Here is a 21,279-nt window from a genome sequence, read left to right on the forward strand (position 1 = left end):
GGCATTCATTATATTATTATGCTTTCTGACATGTTACACATCTTTTTAAAATGAATACCAAATATTATATTAAGCACAAAAGCTGAAGTGAGTTTCTTTACTCTAGAATTTCTCAGACTCTTTAACATGCCAGTATAAACTGTGATTTTCCAAGAGAGGGATACAGTGTTTTTCAAGCTTAGTTGGCTATAAAACCTTTTTTAGAAATGGTGTACCTGTCAATATCTCCCCAAATAGACTGGACCTTGGGAAACTTGAGTTAAGGCATAAGATATTTCCTTGATTATAACCAGTTCCACTGAAGTTACTTAACTCTATGACACTTTCTTACAAATGATCTAATTGCCTATTAAAAATATAGCTATTCCCTCCCAATTCCCATCTTATTCCTGGATACCCACCTTGGGTAAAAACAAAACAAAACAAAAAGCACAGAGACAAATAGGCGCCCTTGGCCCTATTCCTTCTTCCACTGAGAAGAAACAGGACAAAAAAGCAAACAATGGGATTTATGAGTATCTACCATTGTGTACCTATCATTCATTGGAATGTCATGTGAAAAGGAAGAAAGAACTTACCATCATAGCTCATAGGGAAAAAGATGAATTCCTCAAGGAATGAACTGAATGTAATATCAGTCACATAGAGGTCTGAACAGGAGGTTATCATCTGAGAATAGAAAGGCCTACAGATGTGCTTTCGTACCACTGGGCACATTCAAGACCACATCAATTTGTCAGAACAACCACACTATAGGAATACAATCGTGGCCACTATAAACAAAAATACATGAAAGAAGGCCCCAAATAACCCAGCCATAGCAACCATGGAGGCTGAAGATTCTTTTCAAGTCTTTTAATTATGGAGGCCTTAAGGGAAAATTTTAAGTGAGCACAATTTTTCTCCTGACAGATTATGATGGTCATTTGGCATCTGGACTACATTCATAGTAAATTATCACTACCTTGGTTTTCTCTTGGAATAATATAATTCTGTCCTTGAATTGTATTAAAGTAAGGGTTCTTCAAACAAGTGATTTAGAAATAAGGGTGATAACAGAGGTGGTGATGATGAGTAACCAAAGTCTTTTTTACTTTACTTCCTCCAAATGTAATAGTAACAACAGCAGCAGCAATAGCTAGAAGCATTTATTGAGTGCTTGTCCTGTGCCAAACCCCTTCCAAGCTTATTACAAATATTATATCATCTAATCATCATGACAGTAGCATGAAGGAGCCAGTAGTACCTCCTTTTTACTGCTGATAAAGCTGAGGCCCAAAAAACTTTAAAATTTGCACAGGGTCATAAAAATGAATGTGTGCAAACTGGGACTTAAACAAGGTAGTCTGGTACTGATGATCTTAATTGTGCCTTTTACCAGACCAAAGGATAATTCAGTTTGGGCAGAGGAGTGGTAACGCTGGGTTGTGCTGAAGATAATCAATTAGATAGTTTACACACACATACACACACACAATTCCATTAAATTGATATATATATATATATATATATATATATTTTTTTTTTTTTTTTTTGTGGAACTGGGGGTTGACCCCATTGCCACACACATGCTAGGCAAGTACTCTACCACTTAAGCCACATCCCCAGCTTGATTTTTTCTTAAAATTAGTATGACATTTTATATTTTTTTCTGATGGCAAAAATAGAAACGAAGATGATACAGGAAATAATGAAGTAAATGAATTACTTTTTGTTTCACTATACAGAATTAGCATACTGAAGCTTTTCCTTCCATCTTAAACTTTTTATTGTTCTACCAAACAAATCCTGAGAGAAATATGCAAACATAGTATTGGATCTTATATACTACACAAAAAGGCATATCTTACAAACCTGTGAGAAAGAAAAATATCCTCCTATAACATTTTCCTATAACTTAACATTCTGGCTGCAAGAAACAGAAACTCATCTAAATTTGCCAAAGCAAATTTAGTGTGGGGTGTCTAACACTAAACCAATGTAAGAAATCAGTGCCTGGTGTGAACCTGGGATCTAGAACAGGAAGGCTGCTTTGAAATCAGGCAGCATTTACCTCTCTGACTCTCATCCTTATTTCTTTCTCATTTATTGGTCTTTTTAAGCTTCAGACTGTCAACCTGTTTCTTTCTCCTTTTTTTTTTTTTTTTTGCATCTAGGTCGAAGTAAATTGCGTTTTAACCAACCTTCTTCATACAAATTAGTGATTTTTAAGTTTAAAGATTCAGCAGTAGCTAACGTCAGTATTTTTTTTTAATGCAAAGCCATGGTGTGAAATGAATACACTTTTAGATGTTTGTGCTATTAAGGTAGAATAAGACTTTTTTGGTTGGTAATTTAGCATCTTAAAAATGTTTATACTCTGATGGAGTAATTTCATCACAACAATGTTAGCAAACAAATTTGAACTTGAATTCCAGGTTTGTACTTCCTAGCTACATGATCTAAGGCAAATTGCATAATAGCTCTGTGTTCGAGTTTTTCATTTGAAAATTGGTATCACAATAATCTTACCTCTTGGATTATGAAGATGAAGTGAAATGGTATGTGTAGTGAAGAAAGCAGTTTGGCATATAGTACATGCTCAACTGTACCTGAAGTAAATGAGTGGACAAGTGCATAAAGATGTATATAAGTGATGTTTATTACGGCACTGCTTATATGAGTGAAAAATTACAAAGAATTAATATAAAAGTGTTTGCTTTGTTCTCTGTTTATTCAGTCTCAAGAAAGCCCCTGGGATAGAGTAGGTGTGCAGTTAAGTATTTGTTGAATGAACAAAGAATTGAGGATTGCTTAAATTGTGGAACAAAGAATTGAGGATTGCTTAAATTGTGGAACAAACAATAGCATGTGATTCAATCATTAAAAATGACATAAGTTTTTTTTTAATTGAATGCACATGCACAGATATTTACTTTATTTAAAAATAGCTGGGCATGGGGGCTCACATCTATAATCCCAGCACTTAAGAGACTGAGGCAGGAGGATCAAGTTCCAGTTCTGCCTGGGCTATAATAAAGACCCTGTCTCAAAAATCCCAAAACCAAAAAAACTGGAAAAAAAAAGTATATACATTCATAAGAAATACCTAAAAGACCATGAATCAGGATGTTGACAATATTCCCAATGGTAGGAATGATAGCAGTATGGGTATTTTCTTTTTCATTTTTATTAGCATACATTCATTGTACAGGGAGGATTCATTGTGACAATGGTGGATAGCCTTACGTTACACAGTGGTTAGGTCACCCCCACCTCCCCCACCCAACCCCTCTGTCCCACTTAAAACAATTGCGAAAGGTTTCATTGTTCTATTTAATATATGTAACTGAAGCTTATCTACCATATTCTCTCACCTTCATCTCCTCCATTCACCCCCTCCCCCTACATGGTACCTATTTTACAGTCCTGTCCTTCATTTTTAATTCCAAAGTCAGTGTTCAAAGGGGTTTCTTCATGTATCCCAGTTGTGAATATATTGTACTTTGGTCAGTTCAACTCCTTCTGTTACTCTCCCTACCCTTTCCCTTCAACAGCTTTTGTTATGTCATCTACCTGCACAGATGTAATGCATTTTGATGATGTTGACTCTCTCTCATTCTCTTTTCCTCTTTCTCCTCCCACGAGTTCCACAGAGTAGTTCCACTATTACAATCATGTTCCCTCTATAAATGGGTGTATGATCATATTTGTTTTTGTATATACATTTATCTTTGGATCTGTCTTCCACATATGAGAAAAAAACATGTGGCCTTTTTCTTTCTGAACCTGGCTTACTTCATAACATGAGGTCCTCCAATTCATTTACCTGCAAACAACATAATTTCAGTCTCATTATCTTCTTTTTGCTTAGCTGCATTTAATTTTTTTCTACAAGGATTATATATTGATTTTGTAGTGAAAAACTATATATATATATTTTTTTTGGTGGTACTGGGGTTTGAACTCAGGGCTTCACGCTTGCTACGCAGGTGTTCCACCACTTGAACTGTTCCACCAGCCTATGGAAAGCTGTTTTTAACTTTAAAAATATGTTATAGTACATAAACAAATTAGAATCAGAGGACATATGTAGATTTGAGTACTGGATTAAATTCAACTTTAAAAGAAGGATCTTCTTAGAGTTATTCATTTGTATGTCTATTTTCCATTAGACATTAAAATCTAACAGGTACAGAACATGTCTTCCTCTTCCTAGCACCTTGAACAGAACCTCACACATAATCAGCACTGAACAAATGCTTTTCAGTGGCAGGTGACATCCATCACAGCTTTTGCAATGGTGTCTAACACTTTGGTCACAGGAGGATAGTAAATTCCCAAAGAAAATCTCTATAAAAAAGGTGATGGTTCCAACAGTTTCAAAACTGATTCTGAAATGCCCAAAAGTGAAGAAGAGTGCTCTCTGAATTCTTTTCTCTTTGAAATGCAAATTCTGTCATAGTATCCTAATTTTTCTGTAAATAATTCAGAGATGTAACCAACTTGTGGTTATAGGAGAAGGTCCAAGTTTCTAGTGTTACTTGTTTAGGTAGAAATCTATAATGTATCTGTTGATAACATGAATCAGCCCCTTCCCAGCTTTGTATTTACTCAACTATGTTCTAAGCCTTTATCATTGCCACTAATTAATCAAAGTGGTCATTTTTATTTATGACCATTCTTAATAATCTTTGAATGACAAAAATCTTAAAACTAAATGATTCCTCACTTTTGTATTGTTTTTCCCCTGCCTTGGTTTATAATATTTCTCAGTAGGCAGGAAGCTTTACATTTTGTCTACCTTATAAGTGACATTTAAAAGCAAGGGATTTAAAAAAAATCATAGCTAGATAAATTTTCCTAAAATATTATTTCAGTTGAGTGCCCAGGTGCCCAGACTAGAAACAGACTGCTCAGTTCCAGCTTTACCACTTCTTAGCTTTATGACTTTGGACAAGGTGTTTAACTGCTTTAATAGCTCACTGTCTCACCTGGAAAATGAGGGCAATGGTGATATTAACAATATCTACCTCACTGGATTGTTATGACAATTAAACAAAATTGAATGGGTGAAGCATTTACAAGTCATGAATATGAGATCCATGGGTAATTTTTAATGTTTTAGTAGCCACATTAAAAGGTAAAATGAAATAGGGAAATTAATTTTAATAGCATATTTAGATATACACAAAATGTTATCATTTCAGCATGTAAATCAACTTTATAAATTACAAATGGGATAGTTCACATTTTTTGTACTAAGTCTTTGAAATCCAAAAATTATTTTATACTTACAGCACACTTAAAATTAGACTAGCTACATTTCAAGTATTCAATAATAGCTACAAGTGGTTAGAGATGGCCTTACTGGACAGCATAGGCATAAAGTGTCAAAAGGATGTCTAGCACATAGTAAATGCTCAATAAATTTTAGTTCTTAGTGTCATAATCTCTCTCTTAGGGATTGTCATACACCAGTGTTTTTCAAAATGTGTGCCTTATAATACCAGCTGATGTCAGGTAGTCCTGGGACATAGCATTAAATAGCTCTGAATTACACAGTGAGAAACTATTTTGTCTTAAGTCATCTTTTTATGTTTCTGACTATGTCAAGGAGAAAGTATTAGTGTGATACTTTGATTTTACATATTTTAATTTTATTGAGATATAATTCATAGACAATAAAATTCAGATTTTAAGGATATCATTTGATGAGTTTGAGAGGATGCAGTTGTATTACCACTTCTTCAATCAAAATATAGGACATTTCCATTACTCAAGCAAGGGTTTGTTAAAAATCAAGAAACAGAACCCAACAGTAAGCACCATGAAGTTAGTCTCATACCTTGGAATATATAATGCCAAATTGCTTTCCAGAAAAGTTATATCAATTTATACTTCTACTTGAGCCATATTTGAGACTGTCTCACTGCACATTTATAATAAGGAAATAATCAGGGATAGGGAAGGGATTTATCAATAAACAAGATATTTATTGCAGGATTATTTATATAAAAAGTAAATAATTTGAATGTCCAATAACAATGGTTAAAGACACATCCTTTAAATTGAAATTATATAGCCATTAAGATTATTTTAAAGATTTAAAAAATAACATAGAAAAATACTCTTAAAATAATTAAAAAAAACAGGTATAAAACTATACACAATGTAATCCTAATCATGTCAAATACAAAACATAAACAAAACCCTAGATAATAAGGCAAAAATATTATCGGTAGTTAGCTCTGAGTTGTATTATTATGACTTTTTTTTAACTTATTTTCTTTTCACAGTGAACATGAGTTAATTACTTGGTATGGAAATGCTAATTTACTTGTTGACACTATATGCCTTTGCTAGTTAGAGGGAAAATAATTGAAAGGGAGATCATTAATTATTTTGCAGATTTATAGCTAATGAGGGCTTAACTAAATCCAATTCAATTTTTATTGAATATGGAGAACCTACTATGTGCAGTAATTATTTCTGACTTGAAAGGGAATCTGGAAGTAAGATGATTGTCAATTTGGGGTTTCCGTCTAGTAGGATGCATTGTTTTGTTTGTCAAAAGTCTTAAGTACTGAACTGACGGTACTGGAGACCAGAGCTCAGGTGGTGCTGCTCAGGCACTGTTTGTTATGCATTCACCTATGATCCCATTCCCCTCCACTTCTATCCTGAATTCTGTGAAGACAGGAGTTTTATTCTACTAGGAGAGAAATTCCATGTATATGGATCATGTCCTTGGTCTCTTAGTTCACACAGCTAACTTACAGTGTCAACTGTTGCCAGCAAGGACTAGAACTCTTTAATATTGATTGCCTTGTGACGTGATAAGGCAGGCCAGCTCAAAATCCAAACCAACATGCTCATTTATTTGTAAGGAAGGATCATGTGCTCCAGAAACCCAAGAATAATAGTTCAGTTTATTTCAGGGAAATAACAATGGCTATATTTTAACTGTATTTAGGAACTTGCTTTTAAAACAAACACTTGGGCACTGATGGCTCACATCTGTAATCCTAGCTACTTTGGGGGCTGATATCAGGAGAACCGTGGTTCAAGGCCAGCCAGGGCAAATAGTTCTTGAGACTCCATCTCCAAAAAAACCAGAGTAAAATGGACTGAAGGTATGGCTCAAGCGGTAGAGTGTCTGCTTTGCAAGTATGAAGGCCTGTGTTCAAACCCCAGACCCATACACACATAAAAAAGATAGAGTAAAAGAAAGTACATTTTAGTGGATAGTCCTCTTAGCTCACATTGGCTTTCAAAGTTAAGATGATGCTAACACATAAATCAGATGTCATAGCTCCTTTAAAATCCTGTAATACACACAACATTGTGAACATTGTTCACAAACATTTTCAGTACCATTATTTGTAACAGCCCAAAATGGAAACAATTAAATGCCCCCAAGTTGATGAATGGAGAAACAAAATATGGTACATTCATACAATGAAATATTATTCGGTCATAAAAAGAAATGAGGTACTGACGTATGCTATTACAACATGGATGAACCTTAAAAACATTATGCTAAGTGAAAGAAGTAGATCACAAGAGACAACAAATTACATGATTCCATTCACATGAAATGTTCAGAACAGGAAAATTTCTAGGGACAGATAGTGGAATAGTGGTTGCTTAGGGCTGGAGGAGGGGATTCTTTTTGAGATGATGAAAATGTTCTAACCTAGATTATAGTGATGTTTGTACATATTTGTGAATATACTGAAAATCATTGAACTGTATACTTTAAATGAGTGAAAACTCAACCATACAGTGCTCTATCTGAGTTCACAGTGAAAACTGGTCCTTGTAACAATTTACAAGGCCTTTCACAACCACGCCCCAGATGACACCTCTGTAACTGCATCTCCCTCTACTACTTTTGCTCACTGTACCTAGACTCAACAGGATTCTTGCAGTTCCTCCAACACACTGCACGACTCTGCCTTAGGACATAGCTCTCTGGCTGTGTCTAGGACGCTCTTCCCCATATCAGTTTGTCTTAACCTCCCTCACCTCCTCCAAGTTTTTGTACAAATTTCTCTCCTTTTTTGGGGGGGAAGCAGTACTGGGGAATTGAACTCAGATCTTCATATTTGGTAGGTAAGTGATCTACCACTGGAGCCACATCCCTAGTCATCACAAATCTCATCTTAATGAGGCTTTCCTGACACTATATTGAGCAGTGTGTCCCATTCCCTAAGCACTATCAATTTCCCTATATCCTGCTCTACATTTGCCTCAATATTGCATATCAGCTTCTGATTTACTAATGTCATACATTCAGTTACTAAGTTTATTGTTTATTTTTGTCTCCTTTTGCATTAAAATGGAAGTTTCACAAGGGTCAGAATCTTTATTTATGGAGCTATCCCAATGCTTGGTAAGTGATTCTATGTTGTTCTCATGTGTTCAATAAATATGTATTTTAGAACTCATAACTTGGGCAATATGACTTTTGACTATTCTACAAAGTGAAAATATATGTGATTCTATAGCAGACTCATGTCATATATCATTCCCCAATACTGAAATTTGACATTTCTCTAACTGAAATATAGTAAGCTAATTGAGAATATGTTAAGATAATATGATTAACAGGACAAATGGAGAGAGAAATTAGTTAAGGGGAAAGAAAGTAATACCATAAGAAGGACAATACTGAGACAGGAGATGGCAGTCTGCACATTGCAAGCCTTTATGGACCCCAGAAACAGACTGAACTAAATGCTTAGGGCAGGCACCTGCATTATGTTCAGGTCACTGCTGAATCCAATCCATCAGTTACGTAGATCCTTTTTCAGGGTAGTTCTCTGCCTTCGAAAAAGCAAGCTATGCCTATAAAGAGATCTCTGTGTCCAGTTACTATTTTTATTTCTTTGTACTTCATTACATACAAAGGAAAAGCAATATAAAATTTGTATTAAACTTCATAGGGCTATAGAGAGAAGAAAATATTAACTGCCTCTCTTTATTCAGAAAACAATTTTATTAGGAATATTGCTAGGGATATAATTACCTTCTGCAAAGTTCTTTGGTATCTTAGCAAATGTACACCTTCTATTTCAAATAGTGTTTAGATCTATACAAAGGTAATCATAATTACACCTAATCAGTGCATGCACCATAGAAACCAATCACACAGCTACAGAAGGCAGCGTATACAGAACTCTGCTTCCTTACAGTCAGTGCTTAAATCACTGAAAAATAGTATCTGAAAAAAACTGTCTTAAAGAAAAAAGTTACTTAAGTAAGAAACAGCTACTTAAATAACTGAATAGCAACTTGAATTCTAGATTAAACTAATGTATATTTCCTTTTAAGATGTAAGGGACATATATTTTTAGGTACATTTTTGGCTTAAGATAAAGAAACTTACTTATACAAAAGCCCTATTCTTTCATCAGGAATGGTGGGGCATATCTGTAATTCTAGCACTTGGGAGGTAGAAACAGGAGGATCTTGACTTCAAGGTCAACCTGGACTACATAGTGCGACCCTGTCTCAAAAACAAAACAAAACAAAACAAAACATCAAGGGTTGAGGCTATTGGTCAGTGGAAGAGCACTTGCCTAGCATACGCAATGCTCTGGGTTCAATTCCCCGCATGGAAAAACACAAACAAAATTTAAAAACCCACAACTGTTCTTTTACTAAAAATTACATTCATTTCTGGAAATACATTAGGGAGGAAAGGAAAGAACTGCTTTCTATTCTTTACTCTTTGGTTTCGTTTACAAATAAGATTCTGTTTCAATTTACAGTAAAGGTAATTCTGATGTACATTAGAAATAGAGGAGAGGGTATCCTGGAATGGATGAAGGTTGTTAACATTACTACATGAGGGGGAGGATAGCTGTAATTTTCTGGAAAGTAGTACACAAAGTTATCAGTACTTGAAGTAACTTATTCCAAATCATACTGTAATGGTTTCTGGAATTTTCCTGCAGAATAAATCTGAAATAATCTCAGATTTTATTTAAGAGTTGTAAAGATCAGGGAAATTGGACTGGGGGGATGGCTCAAGTGGTAGAACACCTGTCTAGCAAATGCCATGCTCTGAGTTTAAACCCAGTACTGGAAAAAAAAAATTATCAGGGAAACCCAAGTGACCTGTATCCTAGAAATACTCATAGTAAGCATTTCCCACTCTGGAAAGATAGTGACATCTATATCAACACACCATGCTCACAGTGACAGGATATGATTTCTTTCCTGTTAATTGGGGTACCCACTACTTCAAATACTTGTGGGGCCCATACCATATCTTACACGATTACAAGTATAACAGGAGGCCATTCATCATGTTACATCTAAAAATATACTGTTTTTTAATTTTCATAGTTTCTCAGAATAATACTTCTGAGTTCTTGAGATCAAGGCTGTATTTATTTTATTTTTGGCAGTACTTGTATTGAACTTAGGGCCTCTTGCTAGGCAAGAGCTCTACCGTTTGAGCTATACCCCCAGCCTTTTTGTTTATATATTGTTTTTGAGATAGGGTTTTGCTAACTTTTCCCTAGCTGGAGACAAATTTGAGTTCCTCCTGCCTCTGCCTCCTAAGTAGCTGGGATTACAGGCATGTACCACTACACTTGGCTTTAAGACTATCTTTGCCATTTATTCCTTTGGCCTTTTCCTTAAGAAAAAGGATATGATACCCATATATAACATATTGTACAAAAAAACTCCCACAAATATTAAACCCTAATAATTCACAGAAATTACTCAAGTTGTTCCACCCCATATCAAAGTTTTATTATTAGTTCATAATAGCCCTGCTATGTCTAGGTATAAAAATAATTTAAAAAAATTAGTGTTTCTCTTATTGAGAGTCTAGGTCTTCTTTCCACTAGGTCCTCACACAAGCTATGCACACACTCTACTACTGAGGTATGCCCCAGGCCTAGGATTTCAATATGAATTAAGAGTTGTATAGAAAAAACAACAAACAAAAAAGGAACAACAACAACAAAGTTGTGTAGGGCTGGGAGGCTTAGTTCAAGTGGTAGAGCATAGCCTAGATTGGGCAAGGTCCTGGGTTCAATCCCCAGCACTGTAAAAAACCAAAACCAAACAAAATAACAAAGAATTGTGTAGCCAATCATGGTGATGTATACCTATAAATCCTAGCTACTCGGCAGGCCCTATGAAGCAGGTGGACTGCTTGAGCCCAGGAGTCTGAGGCCAGTCTGAGCAACAGAGTAAAACCCAGGCTCAAAAAAAAAAGTTGTGAATTTACTTAATAGGTTAGAATTAGGCAAGGTGTAGGCCTAAGTGAGAAGAGAAATTAAAATTGAGACTCTCACATAATGTAGAGGATCTCACTAAAAAGGAGACTAAAAAAAATGTGTCTGTACAAGGAGATAACAAGGAAGACTGAATATAAGCTGGTACTGTTCTACATGGTATAGAAAACCTGAAGTATTATATTGAAATTAACATAAAATGATTCCATACTGAAGAGACATCTTCAACTAGGCCTCTCATAGGTCTTATAGATAAAATCATGCTTAAGATAACTTAAACTCAAAAGTTATAGAACACATAGAAATGATTAACCATAAGCTAATGTTAGCAGACACAACAGAAGACCTTCAAGTACTTCAGATGTTAGGTTTCAGAGTTTTATTTTAAAATTATAGGATTTGAAAGAAAATGAAGGACTTAAAAAGATGAGGAAAGAGGAGGATATTAACAAAAACATCAGGCAAAGTTGAAAAAGAAGCAAACAGAACTTATAGGATCAAATACAGTATTTTAAGTAAAAAAACTCAATGGAGAAATTAAACATAGATTAGACATAGCTGAAAAGAGAATAACTGAAGTGGAATACTGATTTGAAAAAATTATACAGAAGGCAGCACACATAGATAACAGGTAGACAATACAAATGAGAAGAAGAAACATGAAGAACTGATGAAGATTCAACATATATCTCATAGGAGTTCCAGAAGGAGAGACCACAGGAAATGTGACTAGAATTTTTTCCAGAAATATAACAAACAGGCTTGGTGCAGTGGCCCATGCCTGTAATTCCAGCTGCACAGGAGGCATAGGTAGGAGGATTGCAGTCCAAAGTTGGTCCAGGCAAAAAGCACAAGACCCTATCTGAAAAATAACTAAAGCAAAAAGGGGTTGGAGACGTGACTGAAGTAGAGCATCTGCCTAGTAAATGCAAGGCCCTGAGTTCAAACCCCAGTACTACCAAAAGGAAATTATGTCAAATGTGAATCTTCATAACAAATAAGAATAAAAAATAAATCCACATTAGATACAGAATACTAAAACTAGAACATTAAAGATAAAAAGATAATCTTGAAAAAGAATCTGAGAAGACTGCTTACAAATAAAAAACATAGAGAGATTTCTTCATGGCAACAATTGAAAATAATATTCCATTGTCATCTGGCTTATAATTGTTGAGCAAAAATGTATCAACCTATAATTCTAAACTTAGCTTAATTAATATCAAGTTGACTACTAGCTGAAAGAACTATTAAAGGATGGTTTCAGTAAAAGAGGAAACTGTATCAAAGAAAGGGAGAGGAAAGAAGAAAAAAACAACAAAGCTTTTACACTGTAAAATACTGTGATTAATGTGTGACAAAAGCATTAAAATAGTGGTAATTGGCTTGTGAAATACAAGGTGAATGATTAAAATCCTTAATTACACACACACACACACACACACACACACACACACACACACAAAATTTAAAAAATTGTTAAGAAAAATAAAGAGAATACCCCAATTGCAAAATGGGCAAAGGACATGATCTGGAAATTCTCACAAAAAATATATAAGTGGTCAGTTGAGTTCTGGACACTGACAAAGAGGCTAAGTAATTTGCCCAAGTTCACAAAAATAGCTAAGAGAGAAAGTAAGGATTTATACCCAGCAGTCCTACCCTTCAATACTTGTGTAATGAATGCATGATTATATATTTAACTCTAAAGGTGTTTATATGAGGCTGCAAAATAAAGGTTATAAACAGAATGTACAATGAACTCTCTTTCTGCTCACACTCTACAAGCTGAGAAGAAATGTCTGAAAAGACAAAATATAATAGTGGTTAGATTATGGGAGGTTTTGTTCTCTATATAGTTTCTGAATTTTAAAAAAAACTGCTTCAGAATAAGCACATACTGCTTCCATAATGAAGGAGAAAATGATGTTTAGAAAATCAAATACACAATGAAAGAGTACACAAATACTTTTGATGACTCCCAGTTATCCATACACGAACTTCTCAGCACAGATTTGTCAGGGTCCCCAGTCATTGAATTTAACCATTTTGCCATGGTTCTCTAGTCTAGAATCTTTCCTTCACTCTTCACTGCCAAATTAATGCTCTTACAGCAGTGTAATGCTCTTATACTTCCACTGCTTAAAAACCTTCAGTATTAGCAGGTGCAATGTCTCATGCCTGTAATCCTAGTTACTCAGGAGGTAGAGATTGAGAGTATCACAGTATGAAACCAGCCCCAGCAAAAAGTTCAGGAGACTCCATCTCAACCAATAAAAAGTTGGGCATGGTGGCACATGCCTGCCATACAAGGTATGTGATAAGTGTAAATGAGAGGATCTCAGTTTAGGCCCACTCAGGCATAAAGATGAGCCCTTATCTAAAAAATGGCTGGAGGTGTGGCTCAAGTGCTAGAGTACCTGTGTAGCAAGTGCAAGGGCCTGAGTTCAAACCCAGTACTGCCAAAACATACAAACAAACAAAAAATCTTCACTATTTCCCCAACTTTCTACATAAGAAAGTAGAAATTCCTCAGCCTGGCACCCAAGGTCTTCCATAATTATGGCATTCAATGGATATTTTTACTTTGTTACACACATTCCAGATAGACAGTTGACTATTTGTGGTTCTGTGTGTGCATGTGTGTACAGCGTTGCTTATAGCTGTCATGCCTTGTTCACCAGGTTAACTCTATCTAGAATGTGTTCTCCCTCCATAAGTCCATTTTCTATTCAAGGCTTAGTTTATAAACTATCTTCTCCATGAACCATTTGCTACTTTCCTGCAGCCACTTTAAGAATCCATGGCTCTAAAGAGTCCACGGCTCTGTCTTTCCAGGCACTGATTTTCATGCTTCTTATGTTCTATATTTCCTAATAGACAACGACTTACTTGAGATAGAATATTTAGCTTATTTATCCTTGTATTCTTCTTGTTCAATACTTATTAAATGAATGTAATCAACAAAATAGAAAAACTCGATGCCATACGTTTATCTATTTTCAAAGTGCCAGTCTGTGGCTATAATGATTTCTCCTTCTTTGAACATAGGAAATACAAATTGTTAACAGTACAGGATGGTTCTTATTTAGGTCTCTGACATAATAAAGTGACTTATGAACTTAATAGACTATAAATTCTTTATCTCACACATGCTAATCTTTTTTGAACTGATGCTGAAAACATGGGAGCAGTTTGATCACAGCAGTTTGGTCATCATTGACCAATCATTCCAACCCAGGGAATTTAAGCTTTAGCCTCTGGGGAGGAGCGAGAACTGCAGGAATGAATGGCATCCTTTACCTTTTTGTGTTGTGCACTGTAGTTCCTCCCAGGACAATCCTCACTCCAGGAGTGGTACGGTTCAGGTTATAAACCGTTAGAGCCTCTTCATAGGTGGCTCCTCCAATTACAAACACAATGATATCCTGAGGTCTGTGATAATGACGAGAAAGATAATGTCACAGGATAAGAAAGAGGAGGTGGGCAAAGATTTGTTATTATTATATACATAGTTTCAATTTCTAGATTTCCTTTTTGGTGGAGAAAGCAGAATTAAAGCAGAATAGAATAAAAGGTTTAAAAAAGTTTTAATTATCTGAAATTGGCAGGAAACAGAGCAGGAAATGCTGAATAGTGATTTGCTTTCTGTTTATGAGTGGATGTCTTATAATATCTGTGCTGTGGATTTCAGAATAGCACAATAATGTTTGCTAAACCAAATGTAGAAATATTCTTTTATATGCAAGAGGTTGCAGAGTATTACTCTGTGACATGATATCAATACAGCAGTAATTTATGCTTGTACCACATATCTCCTTTCATGCATGGACCTATGTCACATACTTAGTACAGTGCTATTACAATAGCTTCAGTGCACGGGACCTTCAAGCATTTTAGACAGCAGTAGTATATTTCAATGTCCCCATAATGTGGGAACTAGAACCATTTAGCATTTTGAGTGTCAAAAAAGAATGGGACACATAAAATTAATGATGCCCCCAGGAACTCCATCTCTTTAAAAATCTTTGTTTTTGAATTCTTTGATAAACCAAGAAAAAGAAACCATGGAAACCAAAAAAATCTGTGGGTGTAGTTTTAATACTGGACATGCTGACACATCAGCTCAGCCACTGACTTCACTTGGGTAGCACTCTGTTGTTTTACTGTTTTAACCTTTATCAAAATAGCTTCATAACAAGAGAGTGGTCCTCTTATTTTCTCCTTTTGCAGGTATCAAAAGATCATATTTTCAAAGCTGTTAAAGTTTGTTCTTGATTTCTTTTCTCCTGACTCAAAAGAAATGATAAAATTATGTAGTCTTAGTGGGCAAGTAATTTTATTAAGTCACTCACTGAACATTATTTAAAACTACATCAAGCAGAAGCATCTCCTTTAGAAGTTATGGCACAAAACTAAACATGTTCAGGGCTGGGCCTGGTGCACACAACGGTAATCCCATGCCTTGGGAAGCTGAGGCAGGAGGGTCACAAGTTCAAGGCCAGCCTGGGCTACACAGTAAGAAGCTGTCTGAAAAACCAAATAAAAAACCAAACAGAAACATCTTTAATCAGGGGATATACATCCTTATGTATAAATAATGAACACCCCCTCCCAACACTACCTTTCTTTCTGTTTGTCTTTTTAAAACACCTTGAAGCAATTAACTAAAAGATTATTTGTTCTTGTGGGACTTAATGGAAACAGAATCAGAAATTGTAGCTATTTAAATATGTTCAGATAGTCTCTGAATTGCAGGGATTCCCCAGTGAATTCTGTCAAGGAAGATTAGGGCTGAAAAATGTGCATTGGATTTATTTAGATATCATTGGTAATTATGGTGGCAATTTTGGTGAAATAGACTTTTCTTAGAAATGTTTTTTTCTTTATCCAATTTATGAGTTGTTTATTGTCAATGTCCTGTTTTGATCCTCATTTAAAAAAACACATTTTACCTAGGTTGAACTACCACACTTTCACAACTTCACACCTTTATCTTTGGTTACAGATCCACATATTTATATATCATAGACATTTCATATTCATCACATCTAAAACCATCTTTAATCTGCTACTCTTTGTATACTCCCTATTTTGATCAATGGCATTGTATTAGTTTTCTATTGTTCCTAAAACAAATTATCACAAACTAGTGGCTTAAACAACCAAAATTTGTTACTTGGTAGTTTTGGAGATTAGAAGTCAGCCATGCATCTTGATATTGGGCTAAAATCAAGCCACATTAGCAGGGCTGTGTTCCTTGTGGAAGCTCAAAGGCAGAATCTATTTCCTTCCCTTTTCCAGCTTCTAGAGGTTGCATTTCTTGGCTTATGACTTTCTTCCTCCATTTTTAAAATCAGCAGTGTCTCATGTCTCTTATCCTATTGTTGTCACTTGTTTCTCTGATAACAGTTGGGGAAAGGCTCTCTAATTTTAGGGACTTGTGATTAGTTTGGGCACACCTGGATAATTTCTCCATCTCAAATTCTATATACTTAATCACATCTGTGAGGTCTCTTTGCCAAGTAAGATAACACATTCACAGGTTCCAAGAATTAGTGCATGCACATCTTTTAGGAGGGCATTATTCTACCTACCACTGGCACTATCTAATGAGTCATACCCATCACTCAAGTCAGAAACTTTGAGTTATCTCTTTTTTCCTTCTTCCATTTTCTGCCCTCTCACCGTGTCCTTATTCAGTTTGCCACAAATTTGTGCCAATTTTATCTCTTGACTATCCTATCTCAACTCTATCCCTTTACTCAGTTTCCTCTGCTCTGATACTCATGTCTTATTTGTACTTCATTTGAAAACCCCCTTATTACTGTGACACAGGTTACTCCAGAGGCACCTGACCACCCATGTTTATTGTGGCACTATTCACAATAGCCAAGTTATGGAAACAGCCAAGATGCCCCACCACTGACGAATGGATTAAGAAAATGTGGTATCTATACACAATGGAATTCTATGCAGCCATGAAGAAGAACGAAATGTTATCATTCGCTGGTAAGTGGATGGAATTGGAGAACATCATTCTGAGTGAGGTTAGCCTGGCCCAAAAGACCAAAAATCATATGTTCTCCCTCATATGTGGACATTAGATCAAGGGCAAACACAACAAGGGGATTGGACTATGAGCACATGATAAAAGCGAGAGCACACAAGGGAGGGGTGAGGATAGGTAAGACACCTAAAAAACTAGCTAGCATTTGTTGCCCTTAACGCAGAGAAACTAAAGCAGATACCATAAAGCAACTGAGGCCAATAGGAAAAGGGGAACAGGTACTAGAGAAAAGGTTAGATCAAAAAGAATTAACCTAGAAGGTAACACCCATGCACAGGAAATCAATGTGAGTCAATGCCCTGTATAGCTATCCTTATCTCAACCAGCAAAAACCCTTGTTCCTTCCTATTATTGCTTATACTCTCTCTACAACAAAATTAGAAATAAGGGCAAAATAGTTTCTGCTGGGTATTGGCGGGGGGAGAGGGAGGGGGCGGAATGGGTGGTAAGGGAGGGGGTGGGGGCAGGGGGGAGAAATGAACCAAGCCTTGTATGCACATATGAATAATAAAAGAAAAATGAAAAAAAAAATAAAGATCTGTATGAACACACACACACAAAAAAGAAAACCCCCTTATTATTCAAAATACAGATCTTAACTTGCCCTTTCTCTGTCAAAAGATAAAAGTAGTTGAATACATATTTATTAACGTATAGTAGTTAGTCTTTCTCAACCAGCTATCTTTCCAGCTTGGTTATCTTTGTTACAGTCTATTCTCTCTTCTCTTGTTTTGTAGTTACAGATATTGCTAAAAAGTGAGTTTTATGAGGTTAGAGATTATTACCATTATTATTACTCATTGCTGAATCTCCAATCTTAGAGCAGTGCCTACCACATAGGAAAGCTAGTAAATATTAGTGTAATGAATGATTACAGTGAATATCACTTTATTTTCTTCTCTCCAAAATACCTATACCAGCAGTAACCATTTGTTGAATATCTACTATTTTCCAGGCACTTTGCTTACAACTGTGCAAAGGAAAAATCCAGTTGAGGAGGCAGAAACTCAGACAGGTCAAGTAATTATGCCAAGGTCACTTTATCATAAGCAAATTTCAGTAAGGTTTGGCCCCCACAATTTCTTGTCAAGGTCATATACTGCTAATTCCAAATGGTAATTTTTCAGTCTTTGTTTTACTTGAGCTGTCAACAACATTTGGACTAAGTTGATCGCCTGCTCCTCCTGGATATACTTTATCCATTTAGCTTCTAGAACAGTATGTTCATAGTTTTTCCCTACTTTAAAATTGCTACTTTTCAGTGTTCTTCAATAGTTTCATCTTATCTCTCTAAGGAGTACCCAGAGTCCAGCCATTGATCCTTCCATCTACCCTAATTCCCTAGATCTGCTCCAATATAATGTCTAGTAGCACATATGGTGATTTAAATTTTAACCGAAATAAAATGAAAAAATTCAGTTCTTTGGTAGCACTAGCCTTATTTCACATGTTCAATAGCTATATGGAAATAGTGGCTGCTTGTTATGGTCTGGATATGGTTTGAGGGTGTCCCACAAGGGTTCATATACTGAATGTAATCCCATTGTGAGGTATTAAAAGGGTGGAAACTTACTCTGACTATGGTATTTAAAGGATTAGATAAGGTGGAACTTTTGTGATTGAATACTGGTGGCTATGTAAGAAGGGCCAATACAGAAGAAGTAGACATTATATTCAGAAAACGAGTACTTTTTAACCGTAAGAATACATATATGATGCTCTTTATCATGAGAGACATGCTACCCTGATGTCCATTATGCAGTTTTATCTTAAATAAATACTAATAAATTACACAGATTATCCCATTAAGAAAAAGGGACAAAGTTTCTCCCTTGTAGGGATAGTTACCATTTTGGAGACTGATGAGAGGAATCATACAGTAATACCTTTGTTTTGAGCTTCTGATCTGATAATTTAAAAAGCCACCAAGCATACAAATAAATTTCATCCTGGAAAGTGATGTTGCTTCTCTGTAGCTGCCTTCTATCACCTGTCTCAAGAGTTCATCTGTTTCTGTGGGAAGGGAAGGCAAGAACTAGGAAATAATAAACTCAGGGGACTTCTAGCATAGCCAGAGAATGTCCTTTAGGCTGATAATTTTAGGGTGCCAGGGTATTTTTGTATTACTGGAGAGGGAAGAAAATACCATGAATGGTTATCTGTGGGTATAGGTTATATAAATGTAAGGACAAAACCTAGAAACAGGATAGGTTCTTAGAACTTGGCTTAATTGTATACCCAACAAAGATGACCATGTCATATTTGGTAATGAAAACATTAATATGTTTTTCTGAGCCTCTGATTCATGGTGGCTTAAGGAAAAACATCTGTGAAAAACATTTTTTGAAAAAGGATCACTGACATTTTTCCTTTCTATTCCTTTTCCCAGTGAATTTTAAAAGTAGATGTTCTGATGAGACCAATGGTAAAACATACAGGAAATCTTTTTCATATGATGGTCAAAGCTAAATGGAATACAGAAGTTCAATTCTTTGGATGTATCTTCCTGTGCTCTGTAATTCACCATAGCAACCAAAAGGATTAATTAATGCAGGCAGCAAACATTAGAAAACAGCAGCCAGTCCATGCTGTATCCCACTATACACAGACATCCTGAGAACTCAATCAATTTGTATTTTATTTTGTTAGAAAAGAAATTAAAATTCATATATAGTATTTCTGGAAATCATCATTTCCATGTACAAGTAAGCTAGGTCAAAAAATGAATTTCTCAAAGGCAACACTCAATCTACTTTGTGGACTATTACGCTTATGTGTAAAACTCAGATTTTTTAATATTATAGATGGTAAAGTTCTCATGGAGATTCACTGCAGGAACAAAAAAAGCCAATAAAAACATTATTGCTAATGCTAGGAATCTCTCTGTATAGCTCTCCTTTTCTCAACTAGCAAAATCGCTTTGTCTTTCTTAAAAAAAAAAAAAGTATTGCTGGGCTTTCTGTTGTTTTTTGGTGGGACTAGGGTTCAAACTCAGGGCTTCATGCTTGTAAAGCAGGCACTCTACCACTTGAGCCACACTCTAGTCCATTTTGCTCTGGTTATTTTGGAGATGGGGGTCTTGAGAACTATTTGCTCTGGCTGTCCTTGAATGTCAATCCTCCCAATCTCAGTCTCTCAAGTAGCTAGGATTATAGGCATTAGCTACATGCTCCAGCAGGACTGCTGTTTTTTAGAAATAAAAGTAAGCTGTTGCAACAATGTTCTACTAAATTTGTGAAATGTGAAAAGTACTTCCTTTTTAATTACTTGATTCTGAAATGTATGATCATTTAGTTCCATTTTATCACAAAGTGGAAAACTTGCTTGTTTTTTTTTTTAAATCAAGGATAAGAAGCATCTATGGAGAAAAAAAGTAGCTTAAGAATAGGATACATTGGAATCCCATCTGTAGGATGACAATCAAATCCAATTTATGAATATGTTCATACTGGCAAACAAGTTAACCACTAATTCAATAGCTAAGTGCTAAATAATTTCCACAAGTATTTGGATTTTGCAAAGTTGTGTTCTTGCCATATCTCCTTTGATACTTTCTAGTATATAATAAAACCAAATTTCAGCCTGAGACTTAAATCATTATAAAGATGACTGAAATCAATGACTTTTCTCAATATAATGAACCGGGGCCAATAAAGTGGCTAGATAGTGCAGTCATGCAGAGGCAGAGCCAAAATAACATATAGGGTTACTAGTAACCCACAAAAAACCTAAATTTTCTGTATCATCACTAAATTTATTCTTGGTTTTAAATTTTCTAATTATAAACCTCGACATATCAACTGCTATACGTTCCTGCGTAAACAGCTATTGAACACCTTTTATTTGCAAAGCTCTGTGTTAAATATTGTGAAAACTATAGACTGAAAAAATATAATTCTTACTTCAACATTTTAATACCTATACAATAGCTAATGAGAATCGATATGTATATAATTAACTACTGTC

At 35.4% G+C, this 21,279-nt stretch overlaps 1 protein-coding gene across 4 annotated transcripts in view; it reads right to left on the minus strand.

The window, feature by feature from the left end:
• Vps45 (vacuolar protein sorting 45 homolog) overlaps positions 1–21,279 on the minus strand; it is a 57,756-nt gene that overhangs the window by 7,838 nt on the left and 28,639 nt on the right. For 3 of the 4 annotated variants that reach the window (XM_074048220.1, XM_020155766.2, XM_074048221.1), the window contains one exon: positions 14,547–14,678. In XM_074048220.1, coding sequence (XP_073904321.1) covers positions 14,547–14,678 — 132 coding nt within the window. Of the gene's footprint in view, positions 1–8,738; positions 8,833–14,546; positions 14,679–21,279 lie in introns of all 4 variants that reach the window. The other variant, XM_074048219.1, reaches the window with a different exon arrangement.

Source organism: Castor canadensis, chromosome 11 (genome assembly GCF_047511655.1).
Source record: "Castor canadensis chromosome 11, mCasCan1.hap1v2, whole genome shotgun sequence".
NCBI lineage: Eukaryota > Metazoa > Chordata > Mammalia > Rodentia > Castoridae > Castor > Castor canadensis.